This window comes from Haliaeetus albicilla, chromosome 22 (genome assembly GCF_947461875.1).
Source record: "Haliaeetus albicilla chromosome 22, bHalAlb1.1, whole genome shotgun sequence".
Taxonomy (NCBI): domain Eukaryota; kingdom Metazoa; phylum Chordata; class Aves; order Accipitriformes; family Accipitridae; genus Haliaeetus; species Haliaeetus albicilla.
Genome location: NC_091504.1, coordinates 26,006,603 through 26,031,151, shown reverse-complemented (window position 1 = coordinate 26,031,151; position 24,549 = coordinate 26,006,603). Strand labels below are relative to the sequence as shown.

The 24,549-nt window shown below is 52.1% G+C and overlaps 1 protein-coding gene across 1 annotated transcript in view; it reads right to left on the bottom strand.

The window, feature by feature from the left end:
- Window positions 1-3,722: 3,722 nt before the first annotated feature.
- Window positions 3,723-24,549, bottom strand: part of HS3ST4 (heparan sulfate-glucosamine 3-sulfotransferase 4) — a 70,348-nt gene continuing 49,521 nt past the window's right edge. The window contains exon 2 of the mRNA XM_069810604.1: window positions 3,723-8,050. Coding sequence (XP_069666705.1) covers window positions 7,414-8,050 — 637 coding nt within the window. The 3' untranslated portion in view covers window positions 3,723-7,413. The remainder of the gene's footprint in view (window positions 8,051-24,549) is intronic.

Genomic DNA, 24,549 nt, shown 5'->3' with positions numbered 1-24,549 from the left:
TTCCAGCTGGGCACCGGGTCCTGGAGAGCACAGACACCCCATGTGCAGGAGAGGCAACTCAGAGTCATGCAGATACCCATTCCAATACAGAACAAGGGAGAAAGATAAGAATGGCTTAAACAGAAAGAAATTGCCTCCAAATAAAATGTTTTTCCTCGTTTCCCATGATACAGTGAAATTTCTTCATGGCCAGATAGTCAGAGTAGAGTCCATTACACTCCACGCTTTTTGCCTTGAAACATAAATAGCTGCATATCATAGAAGTGTTTGTTATGAGGAAATGTGTATGCTAGAAAAAGTTAGACATTAAATCATTATTTCATGCAGAAAGATATTGCTAAAGGGAGAGGATTACTTACTATATTAATTCTGTCCTTCAGCTACCCGTACATCTCTCTGCACATAATGACTTTAGTCACAAAATGTATTGTTGAAAAAATCCTGGTTCTTCTCAATTCCGATTTTCTCGGAGACTGTGCACACAGTGCGCCCTCCCTCCCAGCCCCGTGCCCAGGCACAGCACTGGGGGCAGTTGGGCAGCCCACCTCCCCGGCAGCCCACCCTGGGGCAAAGCGCAGGAGAGGGCTGCAAAAGGGCCCTCAATCCTGCCTCTGAGGACAGGGAGAGGGGAGGGGATCCAGTGGCTGCGGACCTTTTCCTTCCCTGCACAGCTGCTGGGGGACAGGGGATGCCCACCTCCATCCGAGGGGCTCCTCAGCTGCGCTGAGGTGATGCCTACCCTAACCGTGAGCCAACAAACCAACCTTCGCCTGCCAACACAGGATCTGAGCACAGGCTGCACAGCCTGTCCTGCAGCTGGTGAGTTAGCAGCAAATAAATGTCGTCTTCCCAGTGGCTGAGGTCTCTTAGCTGTCCGCAGCCCCTGCTGTTGAGGCTCCCAGCCTGGCACAAGGCAAAGCCTCGGTCACTGTCCTCTGAGGGTGCCACATCCCACAGAGCTCCTTTGCTGGGGTGTCTGGCGGATCCTCTCTGACATGGGTGAGACATGTCCTACCCCACCCAGAGCAGCCGTGGGGCTGGGTGCTGGCGGCACAGGGAGCTCTCTGCATTATTCTGCAAAGCCTCAATGTCTTTCTCCTCTGCCATCCTAGAGCATCACTAGGTTAGAGCAGAAATTCCTGTTAAGCTGTAGGTATCTTTCTGAACTGGCAGCCTCTACCCTTGCATGGAGTGCATATGGACAAGTGCTCATATCTATTGGGCTATTAGACCTTGCATTACACCTAAAAATTTCCAAAATATCTCTGTTGGTGGTATAAAGTAACAGTGAAGTGACCCTCAAATTATTTCTTCTGATTTCAAGTCTTTTACCTGAAGTTGGAAGAGTTTCTTAACAGGCATCAAGAATCTTCTAACCAGATTTTTTTTTTTTTTTCAGTGAATGACTCATGGAGGGATAGTTTCTGAGGTCAGCAAAACCAAAAAAACCTGAGCAAAAGGCACCACAAAACCTGGGGAGGCAAGAGTATCGGTTTGTTTTGATGCTTCTGCCTGGAACCACTGGCACATCGCAGCCTGTTAGCACAGGGCGCAAAAGCCACCTCACCGCACCGTGCAGGGGGTCACAGGCACCTGGCACTGTGCCAAGGAGGCAGCAGCAGAGAGCAGGGGGCTGGAAAAAGGAGTTTACTCATGCTGACAAAGCTGTAACAGGTCATTGCGGGTTTCCAACCTGGCCAGCTAAATAATCCCCGTGTTGCTCTCCTCCCAGGCTCGGGTGTCAGAGAAAAACGCTTAGCTCCAGTATGTGAAAGCTGATGGCTGGAGCTCTTGCCTGATGCTCTGGTTTCCCGTATTTGCTGATGTAGATGCAGAAAGCTCAGTGCTGCACACTGGATAGGGAAAAGCAGTAAGCAACAGGGTCTTATATCACCATCTAGTATGTCATCCTTATTCAAAGGGCTCTGTTTGAAACCTGGCATTGGCATATACAGAACATGTTGCATCTTTGCTGGTACCTCTTCAATCTGGTTTGCAAGACATCCTGGAGGATGTGACCTTGGAAGGCAGGCAGAATATCGAACCTGCATAATAAGAGCATCTCTGCATCGGTGGCAGCCTGTTGGGTACAGGGCAGTTAATAAATAATGAGGATGTCAAAGATAACAGCAGGAAAGTGGGAGCGGGTAACAGCTTTGCAGCCAGCTTTCTGACAGCCGCCTGGCAATGTCCAATTAAGAGGCGTGCACCACTGCTCAGCCCAGTGCGGAGCGCGTCTGGAGCCGGCACGAGGGGTGTCGTGATGCCGGCACCAGGGCAGCCTGCAGCACTGCGTTTGCAGCATGCGCTACCAAAGGTGGAGGGAGCAGGCAAGCGCTTTGCAGAGCTGCGCCGGTCTTCTGGGGAGCAAATCCATGGAGGCAGCGAAAGGTGCCCGGCTATGGTGGTGGAGAGACAAAACAGCAGCGGATTGCCAGGAGGAGCGATGCTCGCTGGCCCAACATGAAGGGGTGTGCAAAGGGTGGTGGAGCCCTGCACGGAGCAGGGGAAGGAGACATTGCAAGAGACAGGTGGATCTGTCTTGCAATGTGGGACTCGCTTTCTCAGGGCTAGCAAGAGAGGAGCACATTGGCCCTGGTCCCGTGCAGGCACCGCTGGGGCAGCTCCTCGGTGTTACGGTCCCTGCTCACACAGGTGTTTTCTTCAAGGGCTGAATTATATCATGCCACAATTCAAATATTAGGAATCTGACTACATTTGAGGTGTAATTGATCTTCTGATGACTTTTTAAACATCTGGTAAGAGGGGACTGCTTTCCAAACAGCAAAATCTACACCAAAATGATCTTGATTTGAATAATAAGTATTCCATCCTTGTTTGGTAAATATACCCAGTGTTAATGGTGCTTAATGGTGCCTGTAATTGGTGTCTAAAGTTATTTAAAAGTAAATTTACTAGAAAATAATTAGCAATTTTATAGTTCACTACTTCCTAATTTTGTTGATAAAAGTTTTTCAGTGGTTTTTATCAGATGACACAATAGGGCCGTGCTGTGAAATAGGTTTTTTCAAACTAGCAGGAAATTATGCACACAAAATAAGATAAAAAATTTTTCCCCCTAATTTCTTTGCCTGGCAGCCAGCCCTCTCTCTCCTTTTATTACCCACTGATTTATCCTTAATCAGCAGCAAGTGAAACTTCCCAGGCATTGCTCAGGGATTTGTTCTTTGTGACCTTGGGAGGTGCACCCCGAGCTGTGAGGCCAACGAGGAAAGCTGCCCACCACCGCAGGGACAATCCTCCTGTCCCCCACCGGAGGGGCACATCCTGCTGCCCCCCCACCGCAGGAACAAGCCTGCTGTCCCCAGATGAGGCAGTCCTGGGTCTGGGGGCCAGTGGCTGGTCCCTGCCTGCAGAGGAAAGCAGGGATTGTGCTCTCCATGGGTCCCTGACCTGATCTCATGCAGGACATCTCTGGGGATGCTGCCCAATGGGTTGGAAACTCCCCCATGCCTGCGACCCTGCAGGCTGGGTGCTGGCCCAGGCGGTCCTGGTCCTGGTCCTGGTCCTGGTCCCGGCTGTGGCATGCGCCTTCCCCTGGCCCCTTTGGCACCCGTGGGGCCGCATCCTGCGGAGCAGGTCAGAGCAGCTGCTCAGGGCTGGGCTGGCTGGTGGCAGGTCATGGCCAGTGGCTGCCATGGGTCTGCCACTTGCTGGGTGTTGGTGCTGCTGGCGGGGCTGGGAGAAATGGAGCAGAGAAATGCAGCTGCTACAATGTTTTATTGTTAGTGCTGTGGGTTCAAGTGTTCAGTTCAGGATTTTCATACTGTTCAGGTACAGAGTGACACCGACAGACAGAGACGCGTTTGGGAGGAGGCGACAGCACAGCAGTTTGGTTTCAGAAAAGATTAACTCTCCATTTCCAGTCTCTGAACCATAAAGTACCAGCTTTTCCAGAACAATGAATCACCCAGTCTGTGTATAAAATTAAATATAATTTATGCTTTGTTAATTGAAATCAAATACAAAATTCAATTTCCTGTGTATTCTAATGCTGACATTTGAATAGTTTAAAAAAAAAGTGTTATTAACCTGACTCACTCTCATTTGGCAGGCCACTCTCCGGCCAGATAGAAAATAATTCCCCTGTCAAGCCCCTGCATTAGCACGGCAGACACGGGGTGCATTTCAGAAAAACAGAAAAGAGAATAAACGACCCCAGAGGCCCCCCCTGTGCCGCCCGTGCCCCCCACCCGCCCCAGGGTGGGTGGCTGGCGCGCCCCGCTCCCTTCCAGCGCTGCGAAGGGGCCGGTGGTGCTGTGGTGGCCCCTGGGGAGGGGAGGGGGTCCCATCCCATCGTGCTGGGGCGGTCGGTGTCTGTGGGGCAGCCGCTCAGGGGTGGAAGAGTGGGGCCTCCTCTGCCGCCAGGCGCTCGGTGGCTCCTCCCGAGCTGGAGATTGCAGCCAATATAAAAAATAAACCTCTGAATATATGGCAGAACGAACAGGAGCGAGAGTCCGGGCCAGGTGCAGCACCTCCCACCACCCGACCTGCTTCTGTAAACCATCGGGTGGCCCCTCCTGGGGGGCCCGGGGCCCGGGGCCGGCTGCGTCCTGCTCTGGAGCCCTGCGCTGGGAGCCCTCCTGCAGGACCCTCCTCCGCATCCCTGCTCCAGGGCCTTGTTCCAGCTCCAGGACTGGGCCCCAGGTGCAACTGTGCTTCGTCCCAGCGCAGGACAGATGCTCCTGCCCGGCCCCGCCGCACGCCATGACCTCCCTAAGGGGGTGCTTCATTGGGTCATAATTCTCAGACAAACATGCGTTTTCAGACCTCCTGTCCCTCCAGCGAGGGGCACGATGAGAAGATTGACGGTGGCTTGATGGCAGTCGGGGACCAGAGGCTCTTCCCGGGAGAAGCCAGCCCGAGCCACCCAGGGAGACAGACACAGGGCAGTGCTTGGGCCGGACCAGACCAGACCAAGGCTGGGGTGTGCAGGGAGACCTGCTGGCTGGGGACAGGGGTTCTCAGGGGCTCTTTCAAGCTCAAGAAGACCTTGCTCGGTGAAGACCTGCTCCTGGTTAAGCTGTGGATGGGGGCTGAGAGAGTCCAAGCTTTCGCCACAAAGGCAATGCGCAGTGCCGTGCTGATGGCCGTTAACAGCTGGGGTTGCGTGCAGCTGCCAACCTGCCAGGTCCCAGCCAAGCCACGACCTGGGATGGCGTCCTGCCGGAGCCAAGCCCCTCCGGCAGGCAGCCAGGGCCGCCGGTCCCGCCGTCTCCACTGGCAGGCTCCGCTCAGCACTGTCAGGGCCAGCCCACTGCAGCGTCGGGGCTGCAGCATGCTGGGAACAGGGAAAAATTTCTGGATATCCCTCTGGTGAGGAGCCTGGACACTGGGCCTCAATAAGCCCCTCATCCTCCAACTGAATCCACTGAGCTTGCACCAAATTGTGTAACAACAGTTTTCACTTAGGATCTGATCTGACATTTTAATAATGTGTGAAACACTGTAAAATTATTCCTATTACATACTTCCAATTTTCATGTAATAATTTCAGGATTTGTGGGACTGTGAAAAGCTATGTTATGTCAGGAGCTGTTTTTAAATCTAATCAGGCTAATAGGAACTGATGTGATGTTAGCAGGGACCTTGCGGTGCCCCTCCAGCATGGCCCATGGTGTAAATTTTCCAAATGGCTTCAGCTCTTTTTCATCCACTCCAAGGCACCAGCACCACTTCATGGCATAATGAACCACACAACAGGCCATGAAACTCAAAGCAGGTTCAGCTTGTTACCCAACGTAACAGTGATTTCATTTGGTTAGCTGGATCAGCAGGGATTTCTTGCCACCTTAATCAAAACTGAGTCTTGGTCCTCCCACAGCGATCTCACACTGCATCTCTGCTGCTTTCCAACAGCCAGGGACCCACCTGAAAGGGGACAGGGGACTCACACACAGCTATGCTCCACCAGGGAGGCATTCTTACCACTCGTTAAAACAAAGAAAGCAGCCAGCAATATTTGAGTGCCCTTAGAAATCACCCATGCGAAGGGAACATTTCAGCAACAGGAGATCTGCATTCTTCCTTTTGTTCCCTCTCTTTCTGTTTTTCTCTCAGTAATGGAGATGGAAAAGGCGCAGCTGTGTCAAAGTGCTGGTGGCCTGCTCTCCACTGGTTCCAGCATGCAGCTCTCATCACGTTGCTGGAGGATCCAGTTGGGATATGGGTTTATTCTACAGTTTCTACCAGGATTTGCAAATTTGGTTGACGTGGTCATTTCCACTAGAAAGCACACATTTTTTTGCACAGAGCAGCACTCGCCCTGGGAATTAATTGCTCTTTTGTAATTCTGAAGTAAAGATGAAGGCTGCTTCCCCATTTTGCAAACCTGGCTGTCAACAACAAGCAGCAGAGCTCTCGTTTTCAAGGTGCAAATGAAGGGCAGTGCCAGGGGCTCCGACAGTCAGCCCTGCCCAGACTCTACGCTGGGGCTGTCCCCCATGCCTCTGCCCTATAGTCAGCCTCTCGGTTCCCACCAGGAACGCCTGGCTCCAAACCACGGAGCAGGGCACAGCACGGCCTTGCTGGGGGGTGCTGCATGGGCACACATGGCTCCGCAACACACCTCAGCAGCCTGGCTGGGCGGTGAGACCCCTGCTCACTGCGAGTGGATGCCTGGGAATGGCCTTCGGTACGGCTTCCAGGAGGAGCGTGGGAGTCCGAGGGAGGCCCCGGTTCTGATCTCACTGAGCAGCCCAGCAAAGCAGGAACGACTCTCTTCCAACAGTGGCGATACACCCATCAGTCAGAGGAGAATTGGGCCCAGGTGTTTTGTGGCACTTGGTAAATACTAGTTTTAGTGCAACAAGTAATTGAAATGTCTGGTGCAAATGAAGTTTCTGTACATAGTTCCTTTGCAGCATAACTGGCTTTATTCCTTCCACACACAAATACCAGTGTGCATGTGAATGCACGTGTCCTGAATTTACCAGATCTGATGCTGCTGGGCAAAACTAACAGCCAGGGCAGGAGAAATCAAATCTATGGGTTTTTCCCCATGTTGTGGGGTTTTGTGAGCCACCCTCCCACTCTGCTAGCCATGGCAGGTGGTGCTGGTCCTGCCTGCCTGGCTGCGAGGGGGACATCAGCAGTGAAATGTCGACACGAAGCATCCCATCACCCTGAGGAACCCTGCTCCCTCTGCCTCCTCCTCCTCGCACCCACCCCCTGATCCCCCTCAGCATGACAGGGGGGAGAGCCCAAATGCAACCCAAGGTGATGTGCCACTAAGGTTTCAGAGCTGGAAATGTGGGGCAGCTTTGGCTGCAACCCTGACAGCGCAAGAGTCTTGCACTCACAAGGCTGAGCCTCTAGCCTCGAGTGACTTTTGGGTCTCTAATGATGATTTGCATCTCAAAAGAAAATAACTTTTTTCCTGATTTCATGGTTCTACTTATCACTTTCTTCCTGCTCCCACTGGAAATCTTGGCCCGTCATTTGGTAAAACATGACATTGAAGGGTTTGTAAAACTTCCGCAGTCTGTGGATGACGTCTGGGTCTATTTTGGGGTGAGTTCGACCCTTGGACTTGCCCAAGCACCGGGGAGCACTGCTGTCCTCTGGCTTCTTTAGACAGGGGAACCCCTTGGTTTTATTAAAATAAAAATGTTTCTCTGTCACAATCCTCTTGAGGCCTAAGAAGTCCTGGACCTTAGCCATTTCCCCAGCTGGGTCAGTGATGAGCCTCTCACCACTGACAAAAAGGATTTGGGAGAGGGGGAAGTACTGGAGCCAGTTCTCCAAGTGCAGGGCATAGATCCCGATGCGGATTGCGCTCCAGGAGGCATCGATCAGCCCCAGGGTCCGGTTCTTGAAGGCCAGCACCTCGAAGGTGGGGATCTCTGGCTTCTTGGAGAGCGTCTGCGTGTAGTCCGAGATGGCCCGTGTGACCGGGTTTCTCACCACCACGATCAGCTTCGTGTCCTTGGCCATGGAGTGAATGCGCCTGGGGGCCTCGTTGGTCACGAAGTAGCTGGGGGTCTTCTCCATGGTGATCTGGCCGTCCAGCGTCTTGGGCATCACGTTCCTGCGCAGAAGCAGAGGACGGGTGGTTAGCAAGGTGCCAGGCACGGCCAGACACCTCAGCGTCCCTCCTGCCCCATGCAGGTGTTGTCGGGATGTTCAGAAGGAGGGATGCTGCCACACCTGTGGGCCCCAGGGACCAAAGCACTTCTGGCTTTGTTTCTTCTCGGACCCTGGACATGGTGGGCACCTGCAGTGTTAAATCAGCCTTGGTAACACATTATACAGTCAATTTGCCATAGGCATATGTAGACAAAAGTTAATTGACAATAAACCTGTACAATACCTGTCTGTTCAGCAAGCCATCTGCTTCCATTTGCTCAATTAAGCCTATTCACTTCAGAGCCTTGTACCAGAGTGGTGCAGTTAGGATTACACAAGACCTTTTTGTTATGATGACATGCTTTTAAATGTCTCAGCTAATAAAACTTAATACAGAATAAGATCCCTTGCTTCTAGTACAATAATTAAATTTATTTACTATCTTGTGTGTGAGAAAGAATGACTTTTCTTTTATCTCTAATTCACATGCTCTGTCAATAATTAATTGCTGCTGGGTTTTGAGCTTCCTGTGCAAGCACTTTTATTAGCCAAAAGGAATTTGCCTACTGGATAAATTAGCATGTAGCAAGACTTTCCTGGATAGCATATTACCATATTGTAAAATGAAACTGCAGCAAGATAGCATTTATATCTAAGAAAATGAAGAGGTAAATGCTTGTCCCAGCTGCCCCCAGTTAAAGATTATCATAGCAAGCTGGAAGGTATTAAATGATGTCCCTGCAAGAGCATTACAGCCTCCTTCACACCTCCTCGGCTGCTGAGTGCTGGAGAGGCTGGAGGGCAGTGCCACAAGCCAGGCAGCTACCCCTCTCCTGCTCCTGCACGCACCGTGGCCGTAGCCGTGGCCATGGCCGTGGCCAGCCCTAGCCCTGCGCCCGTGCCCCCTGCCCCCAGGGCTCCACTCCGGCACCCGCTATGTCACCTGCAATAGAGATGCCCGAGTGGGAAACTGTCTGGATCCCAAAAGCTGCAGAACACCCGCCTCGCCTGCCAGTGGTGACCCCGTGCAGGCGCTGACCCAGGCAGTGTGGGGGAAGCGCTGCCAGCCCCCGCCACCCTTCCCAGCACCGGGTGAGGTGAGACAACGCAGGAGGCCACGGAGCTGCAGCGGCTGCGTGTACAGCCGCGTCTGTCAGAGCGCGCCCATTCAAGGCTTTCTGTACCCACAGTGTACCTGTTCAAAGGGTAAAGGCACAGTATTGGCTGCTTCTTAAGTGTGTTTTAACAATATTTTTATCTTAAGCTTCTCAAATACTTGCACCTAGGCACACCCACACAAAGCATAATTTAACCTGTTGTTGACTAATGTGCCGTGAAGATGCGGTCCCTGATGGTGCTGCTGCCTGGGAGGCATGAGGAGGAGCGGTGTCACTAATCGCAGGAAGCACTTGCGGCAGTGGCTGGGTCTCCTGCAGCAGACACAGAGGATGGCGATGCTCGGGGTCTTACAGGATTATCCCTTCATATTGCAACTATTTTTAGTACCAACATACGGTGAGAAAACAATGTGAATAGGCTGGAAATGGTCCTGTAAGAGCACCTTGGGCACTGTCGACCGCAGCGATGCTGACATCAAACCGCTGAGCCGCAGGAAACAGCCATTTCAGGAATTATGCAGCTGAAGTCTGCAAGCAGAAGTGGCTGTCAGGCAAGGCCCAGCTAGATTTGCCTGTCAGTGTTGCCTCGTCTTTGTGACTGCTAAATGCATCAGCTTGCTTTAAACCTCTCCGTAATTTGTGTATTTACTGCTGGTGTAATCCATCCAGCTGGGCTTGTTTTGCCAAGGTGCTGCTGGAGGAGGTGCTGGGTCTCCTGTCAAGGCAAGAGCAAAGGTGGGTTTGGTGCTGCCACAGGGCTGCTTGCGCCTTCAGCATTTTTGGGTGAAGAGGCCAGCGGGTCCCATGGCTCCCCCTCTCCTGCAGTCAGCATCTTTCCTGTTGAAAAATCTCTAGCTGAGTCCTGGCAATGGGGGTTTGTGGGGAGCAGGGCTGCAGGACTCCAGCTCACCTGTTTCAGGGCCAGCGTGCCGGTGGCCAGGCCCTGCCAGGGAGCTCATCGCTCCAGCGTCGTGCCCTGCCAGAGCTGCCTTCCCAACATGGCGGGGCGTCTGCAGTCCTGCCTTCTGACCGGAGCACTTTGGTGCTTTGTCCTTGCCTTGCATCAGCCATTTGAGTAGCAGTGATACACAAGGAGCATGGATCAGGTGCAACGATGCATGTTGAGGTATTTTTCCTTTAAGAAAAGCCTGAACAAATTAAGAGGGATGCAAGCACTTGGGGACTGCAGATGCTGCAGAATTACAGACTGGCTTTCCTGGGGGGGATCCAGCACCCGGATTTAACAGCCCTGAGGGAAGGAAGCATCTTTTATGGCTATCCACATCACAGCAAGGCCCACAGCATGATCAGGGAGTGAGTCCTCAGGTGCCCACTGCTGTACAAATAGGGTGCCCTTCGGCTGAGCCCTGTGGTTGTGTAAGGGAGTGGTGCAAGGGACATGCACAGAAAATGAGACTGGGAGGTTGAGCACGTGGGCAGGCAGCACTTGCCCCAAGGAGGGCTGGAGCAGAAGTGCTCCGGGCTGCTCTCCAAAAGTGTCTGACAGACAGGAGAGCATCACTGATGGCCAGACCAGGGTTTCCCCTCCCCAGCGCCACACAGTACCCACGCTCCAGCTTGCCGCCATGGCCGGGGGCAGCAGCCAGCTGGGCACTGGCACCACTGGCCGCAGGGAGCAGTGGCTGGGGACCGACCCTGCAAGGGCATCCTGCCAAGCTCCTAGGGCTGCACCGGGGCTGACCTGACTGCTCAGTCTCTGCATGATTCTGACTGGTGTTTGTATTCCCATGGAAATTGCATTCACTCAGCAGCATGTCTTGAGAGCAACCGGCCAAAGATAACCCTCAATTTCAGGATATGACCCACTGCAGAAATATCCCCACTGCAGAGTCCCACTCACTGGCCTTGGCAGGCACTGCCTTCACATGCACAGCAAGCTTGCAGTGCACCAGTCCTTTCTGCATTGCCCACAAAATCCAAGCGTGGCTGTGTAAAATTTCCTGTTTGATTTTTTATTTTTTAAATATTGCTTAACAAACTTGGAGCCAAAAGGCTAAAATTTCTGCATGGAAACTAGGTCTCGGTCTTGATGTGACAGAGTGGTGAAAGGAAGGAGGAGAGCTAGGGTCTGAACGGGAGCAGGGCTGGGGGCTGCTGGGGGCAGCTCCAGGCAGCACTGCTCTGTGCGACCACTCTGCAGCCCGGGTGCTAATTGCCGGCAGTGGAGGAGGGGGAGCAATCCACCTCCAGCAAGGACGAGGGCCACGATCACAGGGCATCGCTTCCCCACAGCAGCACCAGACACCCCGGGCCCAGCATCGCAGCTGCGGCTCACTGGTGGGACCCAGCCCTGAGCCCGTGCCAGCAGCCAACGCGGCAAGCTAAACTATCTTGTAAAAGCTGTTTAGAGAAACGGCACCGAAGAGCAGGCCAGCAAGGACCTCTGAACAATGACTCCATTTCCCTGCTACCAGGCTCTCTGTTTGGATCAGGCGTTTTGCTCCGAACACACTCAGCCGCAGGGGCTCAATCACTCCCCACTGTCACCACCCTCTGCTGCACTCACTCGCTTGCCTGGAGAGGCACGAGCAGCACAGTGATATTGCTGGCTGCGGTTCTCCCCCCACATCTGATCTAGCCCTAACCTGGCAGAGTTCTCGCAGCGCTGCCGTCTGCTGCTGCACCATCCATCATCCACCCAGATGCCAGGAGGCAATGCCACTCCTGGCTGTGCTGTCTGAGGTTTAGCCATTGCAGTCGTCTGCATGTTGCAACCTGCTCCTCCAGCTAGCGTGACTCAGGTGTGGTGCTACATCGATCTCACCAGAGTCCACGCTCCAGCGCTTAGGGCAGCATCTGGCACTGGAAACCACTTTAGCAGTGGCTGGAGGCAGTTTCCAGCCCTGTTGGGATGAGCACTGCACACAGGCTGAGCCAAAATCTCTGCCCCAAAGACCTTCCAGAGAAAGAGTAGGAGCCTGCGAGGAGGAGTGGCAGCCGAGCTGCAGGAGCCAGCGCCTGTGGCTGTCCTCGGGGCTGTGCAATCAGCCTCGGAGAACACGTGGAGGAGTGAGGCAAAGAACAGACCAGGGAATAAAGGCGCTTCCAATCCAGTGACTTTGCCCAGGGCATTCCTAGAACAGGTTTCTATTGAACCATTAATTACCAAAATCAATGTGTTACTCTTCTGTTCCTTGCTCCACAAAATAGTTATTTTATCATCAGTTATAGCTAGTAATTTGTATGCATTTCCTTTTTAACAGATTCTATCACAACCTAGCTGCAGACCACATTTTACCCTCCTGCTTGCTGTCCTGTGCTAACACCCAGAGCACCTCCAGAGTACCGGAGCTGCCAGCCCCCAGGGACAGAGGTACCACAGCCTGGGTGGTGACTGGGAGTTTTCCTGCCAGGTCGCCTGTCTTTGACACCAGGCAGTAAATGGGAGCCCCCAAGGAAGGACGGAGAATCTCTCAACCAGCTATGGGATTACTCTGCCCATGCTCCTTTCCTCCTGATTGCTATCAATCACTGAAGATTTAATGAGTCCTGAAGCAGAAAGTTTTAATATCGCTTTTCAATCTCTGTAGTTAGCGGCAACTCTAGATAAGGTTAACATGCACAGAGGTGTCCAGTCCCTCCTGTGTCTTGCTAAGTTCGCTGCTCAATGACATCAAGCAGCAACAGGGTCCATAGACTTGTTCCTCAGCGCTTGACAAGTGTTTATCCTTCATGCCGGCTCTATATTCACTGCTGTCCTGCTCCGCAAGGGTGGGAGTACGGAGCTCTCCACCTCCTCCCTTTATCCCAACCTTCATTTTACACCATGGTAAAGCTTGAAGGGGCTGGACCAGCTCTGATGCTCCCTTTGCCAGTTCTCCACAGGAATACCTAAGGTCTCCATTCCCTCCAGGTTCTCCCAAAGCATCCCTTCCAGGCCAGGGGCATGTTTGATCCTGAGCTGATAACGGGGTCAAAGCTCTGGGGAGTGCCGACCTGGGGCTGTCATTACTGCTCCTGTGGCTGCTGCTGGGAGCTTGGATCAGTGCTTTGAGACAAGAGCATGAAACCAGACCAACAGGATTGCAGTGAACCTGTGGCGTGTGGCACTACGGGAAACGGGAAGAGGCAGCTCTGATATTTGAGTGAAGAGAGCATCAGCTGAGACAGCAGTGGACTGGGTAACAGGAGAAGGAGCAGCGTGTAAAAGTCCTTCTGCCTTGCAAATGGTGTTGGACTGTCAGGCAAGCACCAAACACCATCACCCTGTGGTGTTCAATTACCCCAACACTGTGCATCAGCACCGCACATTTGTTTGTGCTGTCTCAGACAGGATAAGCTGGGTTTCCTATGCAATTGTCTGAGCAGAAGGAGGGACCAGCAAAGGCAGAATTGGCTGGTGTATGCTCCTGTTCTGGTTTTGGCTGGGATAGAGTTCATTTTCTTTCTAGTAGCTGGAATAGTGTTGTGTTTTGGATACAGTATGAGAAGAACGTTGGTAACACATTGATGCTTTCAGTTGTTGCTAAGTAGTGTTTATACTAAGTCAAAGATTTTTCAGCTTCTCATGCCCAGCCAGCAAGAAGGCTGGAGGGGCGCAAGAAGCTGGGAGGGAACACAGCCGGGGCAGCTGGCCCAAACTGGCTAAAGGGGTATTCCATACCATGTGACATCACGCCCAGTATATAAACTGGGGGGAGTTGGCTGGGGGGGGGGGGCAGATTGCTGCTCAGGAACTAACTGGGCAAGTGGTAAGCAATTGCATTGTGCATCACTTGTTTTGTATATTCCAATTCTTTTATTATTATTATTATTATTGTCATTTTATTATTATTTTCTTCCTTTCTGTCCTATTAAACTCTCTTTATCTCAACCCACGAGTTTTACTTTCTTTTCCAATTCTCTCCCCGATCCCATTTGGAGGGGGAAGTGAGTGAGCGGCTGTGTGGTGCTTAGTTGCTGGCTGGGGTTAAACCACGACAGCTCCTCAGAGTCAGACACCCTGGCAGCATGCAACAGGCTGTCAAATGTCAAAATGTGGCAACTATGAGATGCCAAAAGCTCTGCTAGACTTCAAGCAATGGACTCTCAGGCAATAGGGCTCGAGGGGACCATTGCTGTTGTCTGCTCTGACCCTCTGCATCGCAGAGGCAGACCTGCCCCAGCCCACCCGGAGCATTGCCTCCACCAGCACATCTGCTCTGCAGCAAGGAGCCTGGGGAGCAGAGGGGCCGGGGGGAGCTCCCGGGCTTAGTTATCACCACTCGCTGCTACTTAGCACCTCGGCTGCAGTGTGAATTGGTCTAGCCACAGCCACTAGCTTATTGTTTTTTTGTAATACATCTTTGTATCTGGTCTCTCTCCTAGCTGACAAGATGCTGTTCTGCAAATAAGTGCCTGTGCAGTCTCAAACTAAAAGCTCAGAGCAAACGGGGGCTGGCTGGGCCCTTGCCCCTTGTGCCAATGCTCTGGCTGTGCAATGAGACCGGAGGGTGTTACTGATAGTATTTGTAGTGCATTTGATCTGGCTCCCCGCAACCAGCATCTCCCTGGCACTGCGAGCTGTCTGCAGCCCCTGGGACATTTGGGCAGGTACCCAGGGACCTGGTGCTTGCACAAGCCTTCGTTTGCTCTGTATTATGGATTGTGGCTGTGATTTGTGGGTTTTTAGATGACAATGCTTTAAAAGAGATAAAAATTAATCAGAATTCAGAGAAAATACTGCTGCTCTCCTTCACCCATGCTGCCGCACCTGCCCATCCTGCCGTGCCTGCCCATCCTGCCGCTCGCAGGGGCTGGGTGACAGCCAGGAGCGGGGCTCCCTCTCCTTCCAGGCACTGCCATGCCATGGCAATAGCTCCTTCACAGACAGTTTTGTAAACAAGGATTTTGGTCTCCTCTGTCTTGCCTTTAATATTATACTTACTTAGTCTTTACTTTAAATTATGGTTTCAATAAGCTGTTGCAAAAAAACCCCCAAACCTCTAAGCCTTTTCTCTGTGGTGGGGACACTTCAGACAATACACTGGAAGCAAGTGTTAGTGGCTGATGTTCAAGTATAAAACAAACACACCAGGGGTTTATAAAAGAAGCACGAACAAACTATTAATTACAACAGCCCCTTCAGATGATGTTATCACAATAAACAGGAGCCAAGAAATTGCAGAGCTAATAATCTGAAAGTGTTGCCACATTTAAGGACTGTGTTTAATTCCATGCACAATAAAGACAAATGGATAGATAGGTTGACACTGAGAAGAGACAGCAGGGAAGTAGCGATCAAGGAAAAGAGGAGGAAAAGCAGATTCAGCTTTTGCTGTATGGTTTTAAGGATAACATTGGGAGCTGCAGTGTGTCCTCGAGGCACCCCGGCCCTGCAGAGCACCAGAACTACTGCAGCTCTGGGATGCAGGCACAGAAATGCTTTTTCCCAAATTCTGCCTTGTTTCAGAGTTACCTTCTGAGTGCTGCCTTTCCTAGGCAGGCATACGGACTGCCTTGCTGAGCTCCCACTGTGCAAAGGCAGCTGTGAAGGAGGCTTGAGCCTGTCAGCCCCAAGAACCAGCGCGTCCTGCACATGTCCTGCTGCACACAATAGCTGTTGCCAAGCGCGCAGCAGAGAACAATACACGGCACCACCGGCTCCTGTTGTCGAGAATAACAAGGGTGTTAAACCTGGAGCAGCCGAGTCTCTGGCACGGCACGAGTACTTCTCAGAGCAGTTAACCTTCACAGAGCTGCTGCCATGTGCTCTGGCCCTAATTGCGCGCGTGCCGACAGAATGCTAACCAGCTCCGCGTGCTTGGGCAGGATGCGACGCTCCGGATCGCTCTCCTCCGGTGGCTGCTGCAGAGCAATTTGCAGTGCTGCGCCAGGGCTCTGCTCCTGGAGAGGACTGCACAGCCTCTTGGACACGCTTTGGTTTTTCTTGCAGCGTTCCTTCCCCTTTCGATGCCACGCTGCTGACCACGCCTGATGCACCTCTGCAGAGCAGCCCTGGAGGTAAAGCGTTGGAATGGGACACGGCTACCCATGGCCCTGCCACTGGCCTCTACTCACCTCCTGCCCCTCCTCTGTCTCCATCACTACCTATCTGAAAAAGGGGGGCAATGACAACAAGCCACTGGAAGGAGTTCCACCGCCATCCTGCGTTAATGACTCCTTTGCTCCGTTACAGGGATGGGCGTCATTTCTTCATGCTTTTTGGTAGCAGCATCTCTGTGCTGTGCAATGTCAAAATGAAACTTTTATTGCCATTCCTGGACTTGGATCCAGGAATTACCTGGTCCTCCAAGCAGATGATCAAATATGTATTATTGGGTGCTTGCTTGGGCTTTTGATATTTCTCTCCTTTCCTGTTCATTCCTCAGTGCTGTGGCCTGGCAGCTAAGGAGGGCCACGTTGCTCTGTGTGCTCCCCAGCACCCCCACCGCTCCTGCAGCTCCCCAGTTGGACAGGGGACTCACTGCGTCCCTTCTTCAAGTTTTTTTCTCTGTGCATAAAACTGGCACCCAGAGGCTGTGCGGCGATGGGCAGGACATCTGGCTCCCACTCTCCTCCGGTTTGTGGCAAAGGCCAGCTCTAAGCCCTCATTGGGAAAATGTGCTGTAGTAATTGTTCTTAACTGCTGGCTTCAGACAAGCTCTTTATTTTCAAAGGATACATTTTATAAATTTGTGAATTTGCATGTTGCCAAAATCCCCTTGTGGTTTATTTAAATCCAGATTATCTTGTTTATTCCTTCAGTCACAGCTGTCATTTATCTCTGTGTAGGCAGCTTGTTCACGATGTTGCAGGTTTCCTGCAATCCCACTAAAAAGGAGTCTTTGTAACTGTATTTTCATGTTCTCAACAAGAGAAAAAAGTTCACAGCAACTCCCAGGGCTTGGAGAACCGCAGAGAAGGACACGGATTTGCACGATTGCTATCCAAAAGAGGCAACGGCCAGGTGCTGCAACAGTGTCACCTGCCCATGGAGCTCATCTCTGCTGCTCCTCAGGGTAAAGCAAACATCTGCTTTTGTCTTCTGAAAAGACAAACATGAAGTCATTTTCCTTTTTATTATTAACACATTCTGGTATAATCGCTTGAGCTGTCAACTGTGACCTACCAGTAATTCAGCAGGCGTGGGACTTTCAAGGGGAGAATGGCATTGCAACCGAAGACTGCAATACGCATTAAAAGCAGAACCTATTTGCTGTAAGCCCCCAAGTCAAATCTCTCGTTGAATTTGTTCAAACATAAATTTACAGCTGAATTTACATAGGTTTAATGTTTTATAATCTTTTTGGTCTGTGAATCTATATTCAAGACTGAGTGCATTAGCTTAGAAATATTGTGCTTAACGCTGAAAATAATTTTAATCTCTCCAAAGTCCAATCCTTTGCACATCACTAAACCTCAGAATCCAATCCCTTCTAATAAGAGACACAAAACTTGCATCTGTCGCTGCCTAATAGATTCATACTGCTCTAATTCAAATGGCTTGCACATGTCTGTTAAAAAACATTAAACGCAAATTGTAAAGCGCATTCAGAAAAGTGGGTGCCAGTTCAGACTGGGGCTAAAGCAAAACAAATCTCCCCCAGGAGGCTCACTGAAAGAGTTTAATGGTTTGGAGGTGGTGGCTGTGGGAGAAGGGGGTGAACCACCCTTCTCTGTGACTTGAGCTCTGCTCTTGCAGGACTTAATACCCCAAATTAAGGGCTGCCTGGGGACCATTGGTTTCGCTCTCCAAGATGAGCAGCTTTCCCTTGTCCCAAAGTTTGCAAAGCCATTTGGTGTCCACGCAAAACACTCTCATGAGGGGCAGTCTGAGACTGCAAGGACACTTCCTTGCTCCGTGCCAGCCACGTCCCCGCTGAGCTTCTCCCCAGCGTCTCCCAGGCCGTTGCAGGACTCGGGAGCCCAGGACACTACGGCCGGAGCAGGGGGCAGCCCCGGCTCCCGCTGCAGCCAGGGGAATAAGGAGCAGCCTAGGCTTGGGAGCATCTCACTGCCCCGCAGCAGGGCCAACTGTGCCCCCAGTGCTGCCGCTGCCCTCGGGGCCGCCTGGAGCCATCCCTCCCGCAGCAGCTCAGCCAGGATGGAGAATGGTCCTGCGTTGCCATACCAACGCAGGTGCTAACGCGGTGTTGACTGACGGCGAGCTGATCTGATCAGAGAATGGCAGCATCAAGTTGCTACGGTAACCAAAATGCCAAATTGGAAATTGTGTCAATAGCAAAGTTATCCAAGAGGAGGCAAGCGTGCGTAGCGGGGCACAGCTCAGGACACCGCAGGGGCTCGGCTGCATCCCAGGTCCAGCCTTGGGACCTCCACTTCATGGGACACGGCTCCCCAGCTCTCTCCTTCCCTCTCCTGCTCCTCCACCTCTGCCTTCCTCGCAGACGTGGCCAGAGGGGTCCGTGCCTCTCGTTGCAACAAACCGCAAAGGACAGTGCTCCCCTCCGGCGACGGTGCAGGCAGCCCAGGCTCACAGGGCACCGCCGGCATTGGCTGGGCACGCGTCTGGAGGAAGGATGCCGCACCATTCGAGCCGCCCTCCCAGACGCTGAGGAAAATGCCTTTGGAGTACAGTCTATTTCTAATGTGATTTTTCATCGTCTCGCCCAGTCTGGAGTCCAACAATCGCAATGAAAGGGATTCTGTGTCTCCATAAAAAGCAAAATCTTTAACGACTCATTGGCATGTGCTTAAGTTGGCCCGGATAAGAAGTTACTCCTGAGAGCCTGCTATTGATTCTGTCAGGGATTCAGAGATTTTATAGGCATTGCTCAGGATCTCTTTAGTACTTGTACCTTCTTAATGGCTCTCATTGCCAATAGAACTGAAAACATCCCCGTGTGCACTGGGAAGCAGATGAATCCATGCCAGGAGACAGTGCTGCACTGCTGCCGTGGGAGCATGGCTGCCCTCCACAGCCAGCCAGGCAAGCCTCCCAGGCAGCCCTGGGGAGAAAACCCTTCCATGGTTCCTTTGATGCATTTTAGGAGGTGAGGGAGATACCGGGTCTAGGGAAAGAGGTGGGTGAACTTCACCCAGGAACCCTCCTCTCCTCCTACCACTATGCAACAAAATCAGTGGGCAGCTGGCTGAGTAGCAGACAAAAATATAAATAAGCTCTGATTTCACTGGGACCATCTGGCTCATGCATGATAGGCGGGTAAGAATGCTATAATCATGGAGCAGAGAACTAAGCTGATCCATTAAAGTATTTTAGCAGAAGCAACTATGGAACCTGTATTAATCCAGCAATGCTTTGTGAACAGACATCACAAGGTTAGATCCATTCAGTTGCAATTAAAAATAACCCTCGCTGTTCAGGCTGGCTTGTATAGCTATTACAGCATTGTGTTCCCCAAAGACTCTCATGTATATAGATTGTTGATGCTCGCACAATGCAATCTGAAATTATGATCTTAATGCTAAATCTTGCTTTCTTCTGTTCTTTGCTCAAGTGGATCTCCTCTGGGATATGGCTGTTGCCTTGTGCTGAAATCCCTTGCCCATCTGACTGCACAGCTCACACACAAATTGGACAGCCTCAGATTAGACAGTGCTGCTATGATTTTACCGCTTTCCTAATGGGGGGTGCCCTTAACCACCGCCTTCCTCACCAGCAGCCACGGTGAATGCATAGGGGTGTCCTGACTCCTGAGCTGCCTGGCCTGGTCCAGCAGCCTGCCTAGGAAGAGCCACCAGAGCTCTGCAAGCTCCTGGCACAGCTGGAAGTGCTCGGCACATCTGCACTGGCACACACCGTCTCGGGTGGCTCACAAGCACGGCCCTCGGCACCACTTGGCTTCGACTGTGCAAAGCAATCTCAGTCCTGTGGATGGAGATGTGTGTTCGGTGTGACACTGGTTTTACCAGGCATAAATTTGGCCCAGTCTCTCCAATTTTAGTGTAAGATTTATTGTTGGTCGGTGCTCAGCCATGAAACAAGTTGTGAAAAAGGCTGGAAATGCATATTTCTAACACCACTGCAGTCAAAACTGTTTTGACGAAGCCTCACTACCGTTCTCTCCAGAAGTGCTGTGATCCTATTCACTGGGAATATCTCAGTGTCATCTACCAGATTTAATTACTGTATTAATGTATTGGTTTTATGTGGCAAGGTTTTGGTAGCGGGGGGGGTTACAGGGGTGGCTCCTGTAAGAAGCTGCTGGAAGCTTCCCCTGTGTTCGAGAGAGAGCGAGCCCATACCAGCCGGTTCTAAGATGGACCCGCCGCTGGCCAAGGCCGAGCCAATCAGTGATAGTGGTAACGCCTCTGTGATAACATTTTTAAGAAGGAAAAAAAAGTTGGGATGCAAAAAAACAGCCACGGGAGAGAGGAGTGAGAACATGTAAGAGAAACAAGCCTGCGGACACCAAGGTCAGTGCAGAAGGAGGGGGAGAAGATGCTCCAGGCGCCGGAGCGAAGATTCCCCTGCAGCCCGTGGTGAAGACCCTGGTGAGGCAGGCTGTCCCCCTGCAGTCCAGGGAGGTCCATGGTGGGGCAGATATCCACCTGCAGCCCGTGGAGGACCCCACGCCGGAGCAGGTGGGTTCCTGAAGGAGGCTGTGACCCCGTGGGAACCCTGCGCTGGAGCAGGTTCCTGGCAGGACCTGCGGATCTGTGGAGAGAGGAGCCCACGGAGCAGGTTTTCTGGCAGGACTTGTGACCCCGTGGGGGACCCACGCTGGAGCAGTCTGTGCCTGAAGGACTGCACACCGTGGAAAGGACCCATGCTGGAGCAGTTCGTGAAGAACTGCAGCCCGTGGGAATGGCCCACGTTGGAGAAAGTTCGTGGAGGACTGTCTCCCGTGGGTGGGACCCCACGTTGGAGCAGGGGAAGAGTGTGATGAGCCCTCGCCCTGAGGAGGTGAAGCGGCAGAAGATAACATGTGATGACTGTAAACCCCATCCCTGTCCCCCTTGTGCCGCTGGGGGGGCTTGGTGGAGAAATCCGGGAGTGAAGTTGTGCCCGGGAAGAAGGGAGGGGTGGAGGGAAGGTGTTCTGAGATTTCGTTTTATTTCTCATTTACCTTACTCTGGCTGATTTGTAATAAAAAGTGAGCTAATTTTCCCTAAGCTGAGTCTGTTTTGCCCGTGATGGTAATTAGTGAATGATCTCTCCTGTCCTTATCTCGACCCGCAAGTTTTTGTTATATTTTTCTCTCCCCTGTCCAGCTGAGGATGGGGGAGTGATAGAACGGCTTTGGTGGGCGCCTGGCGTCCAGCCAGGGTCAACCCATCACAATTAATCACAGATATAGCAAAGCAGCACTAGTCTAAGTGCCCTGCCTCTCACACACGTGCTGGAACCGGGGCTTGCTGACAGAGGCAGTGGCGAGTCCTGCCTCCTTTCACCGAGGATGTTCACGTCAAGGTAGGCTGTTCCGAGTCCAGGTTTCCCTTCAATGTATGGGTACATGTCCCTTGAGTGGTAGTTCATTCATTTTTCACTGTCATAGGAGGAAGGGAAAAGACCTGGACATCCATGACTTGGTATAAATCCTAGGGCTAAGAAAGCAAGCAGCCATCCCAAAAAGAAGCATGCCCACCCTCAGGACTGTGTGTAACCATGGCGAGCTCCACACTCAAGGGAGGCTTGGTCTTGCAGAAGGAGTTCAGATAGTTTGGGGAGCAAACAGCAGCTCTTTAATGAGCAAATAAATACAAACTAGCTCTGAAAAACTTGGGGTGTCCCAATACCATGTCTCAGTCACAGGCAGCTTGCTCTGCCAAGTGGGTCCTCCAAAGCACGGCGGTGCTCCTGTTTCTCCCCACTCCCGTTCCCCTGCCTGCTCAGAAGACGTGGCCAACCCGAGGGTGTCACCTGCACCTCCAGGCTCTGGGAACGCACGTGCTAATGCTCAGTATGGGGCTGAGTGAGGACCGCGGCAGAGCAGAAGGGAGCAGGGTGGAGCACCTTCCCTACACCTGCTTGGAAAGTACTAATACAGCTGGAGTGGGATGAAAACCTCCTGGGGGGGAAAGTCCCTGACACAAGCAAGCTAACCTCACTGCCCGTCTCTGAGATCAGCCGAACCTACTGTGTGCTGCAGAGCTGTCTCCGCCTGGATTGGCCTGGAAAGCCGTTTGCAGCCCCCGCTCCCCGAGCTCGGGCAGGAGCAGCCCCTGCCAGGGGTCGGTACCCGGGGCTTGGCAGGGGCACCGGGCTCCCTCCGCCTTCCCCTTGCACGCTGGTGCCCAAGCAGCGCTGAGAGGCCAGCTAAGCTGAAGCACATACAAGCATGCACGTGCTCCCCTGGCTGTCCCAGTCCACTCCGCAACCTCGGGAAAGCCGCAGGACTGCAGCCGTGCCTGCCCACGTGCCAGTTCCCAGCACGCCCGCAGATAAAACGGGCATGAACTACGTGAAATGCCGATAAATGTGTTGGCCTATGCCTGCAGGACAGAAATCCTCTCCGAAACACTAGATCCAGTGCACGTTGTTGGCAGCAGGCCATCGCAGACCTTCCCTTCCCACTTGCTTGGGAAGACCCATTCCCAAGGTGGGAACTCACCTCAGACATGCAGCAGGAGGAGCCCCAGTGCAGCCGGCCACGTCCTCCTGCCCCGAACACGGCTTGCAGGCGTCTGTGCGGAACTGCGCAGGCACCCACGCAGAAGCATCTCCATCCAGCTTTGCCTTGCTGATTGCTAAGTAATATCTGTGGAAGTTTCAAGACTGTTGATAATACATGCTATTGATATTGCTGGCTGCGGTTCCTGGAAAAGCCAGTTTGATATGGAAAAGATACAGCTGAGGAACAGAGTGCTATACACACAGTCCAGTTCACTTTAAATACTGATTTCACTCAACTGGGCAGATCAAACCATTCCTGTTTCCCAAAGATCACCCCTTCCTGAGAAGGAAGGCCATGAAAATAGAATATTAAAATGTAGTAGTATGGAGCTATACATTGTGAGGAGTCCTTTTTCATCTTCTGGAAAATTTACTTCTACCAAGAAAAAAACCCTGACAATAACAGCTGCCTAAGTGAAAGTACTGCTGCTGTATCATGCTAAAAGCTTTTCAGGGAAAAACAGTAAATAAATTCCACACTTCAGATGTATCTGGATGTTATCCTAACACAGTGCCAGAGTAATAGGCAAGCCATCAACAGCTAAAAGGCTGGGAATTGTTACGGAGGGACAACAGAGGAACGATATCTGCAGAACAGGTTGAATAACAAAAGTAATTGTACACATCCTGCTGCTGAGCTCCTGCAACGCTGGCAGCCAGGGGAAGGAGAAGGACCCTCAGCCCACCAGCATAGAAAGGTCTGACACAAAACCACCAGTAAAGGTGGCCATAGGAGTTCCTGGCTGGTCAGAAGCGCAGCCCCCCAGTCTTCAAGCTTGTGCAACTACTTGTCTTATTTCTAGTTGTAGACAAGACGGGTCCGTGCAGGCCCACTGGTGCCACAGGCAGAGCGGCTGAACGCAGGAGCAGGCGGGGAGGAGGAGAGGGCTGAGGAGGACAGGCTCTGGCAGGGAGGCGACAACAGATGCTGGAGGTAGCAAAGCCAGTCCCAAACCTCTCCACATAGACACTGGGGGCCAGGTCTTCCCGACTGCATTAACCTCCCAGCTGTCCAAAACACAGTATCCCACTTTTTAATCTACAGCAGGGCAGTGTTCGCATCCAGCCCCAGGTGCCCAGCACATGCCCTGGGCAGAGCCCCGCTGCCCTCCCTCGCCATTACCAGGCAGCAGTGAACACCACCACCCCAGCCCCCTTTACTGCCTCTTCCCTGCAGCCTCCCATCTCTCCCGCTCAGCACCCCAGGCAAGCTGGCTGTGTCAGTTCTGAGTCCCCAGAGCACCCTCGAGGCATTTAGAGGTGACACTGCACCATCTTGGTCCCAGCATCAGACAAGCCCCACGGTGGCCAAGGCATCCCCCAAAGTAACCACCAAGGACTGCACAGATCTGAGACTCCTCCGTTCCCATCCAGGAGCTGCTCTTCTGCCCCAGGAGGGAGCAATGCCAGCCAGGCTGTTGCCGAGGGCACAGCTATTTATTATTTGCTTCTGTCGATTATTTTGGGGTTTAAGTTCATTTATTATGTATGCAAAAATGGTAATACACTGGCATATGAATGTCTTTTAGGCATACAATATCCTTATTATTCAAAATGTTTTTTCCTCCATAATTGAACGGTTTACCTTATTATTACTTTATGTTAATGACCCAGCATTTCCATTTTTCTATAGGATGCTTAATTGTAAGCAAAGTGCAATCAGAATCAGAGATGCCAGCTGTAATTGACAGCATCATAATAACAGCCAGCATCGCAGGAACAAAGTACTAAAATAAATGGCAGTGGGGAGAAAGCCGCCTCTGAAAATACCCAGGAAGCTGTTCTGGGCTGGGACAGAGCCCC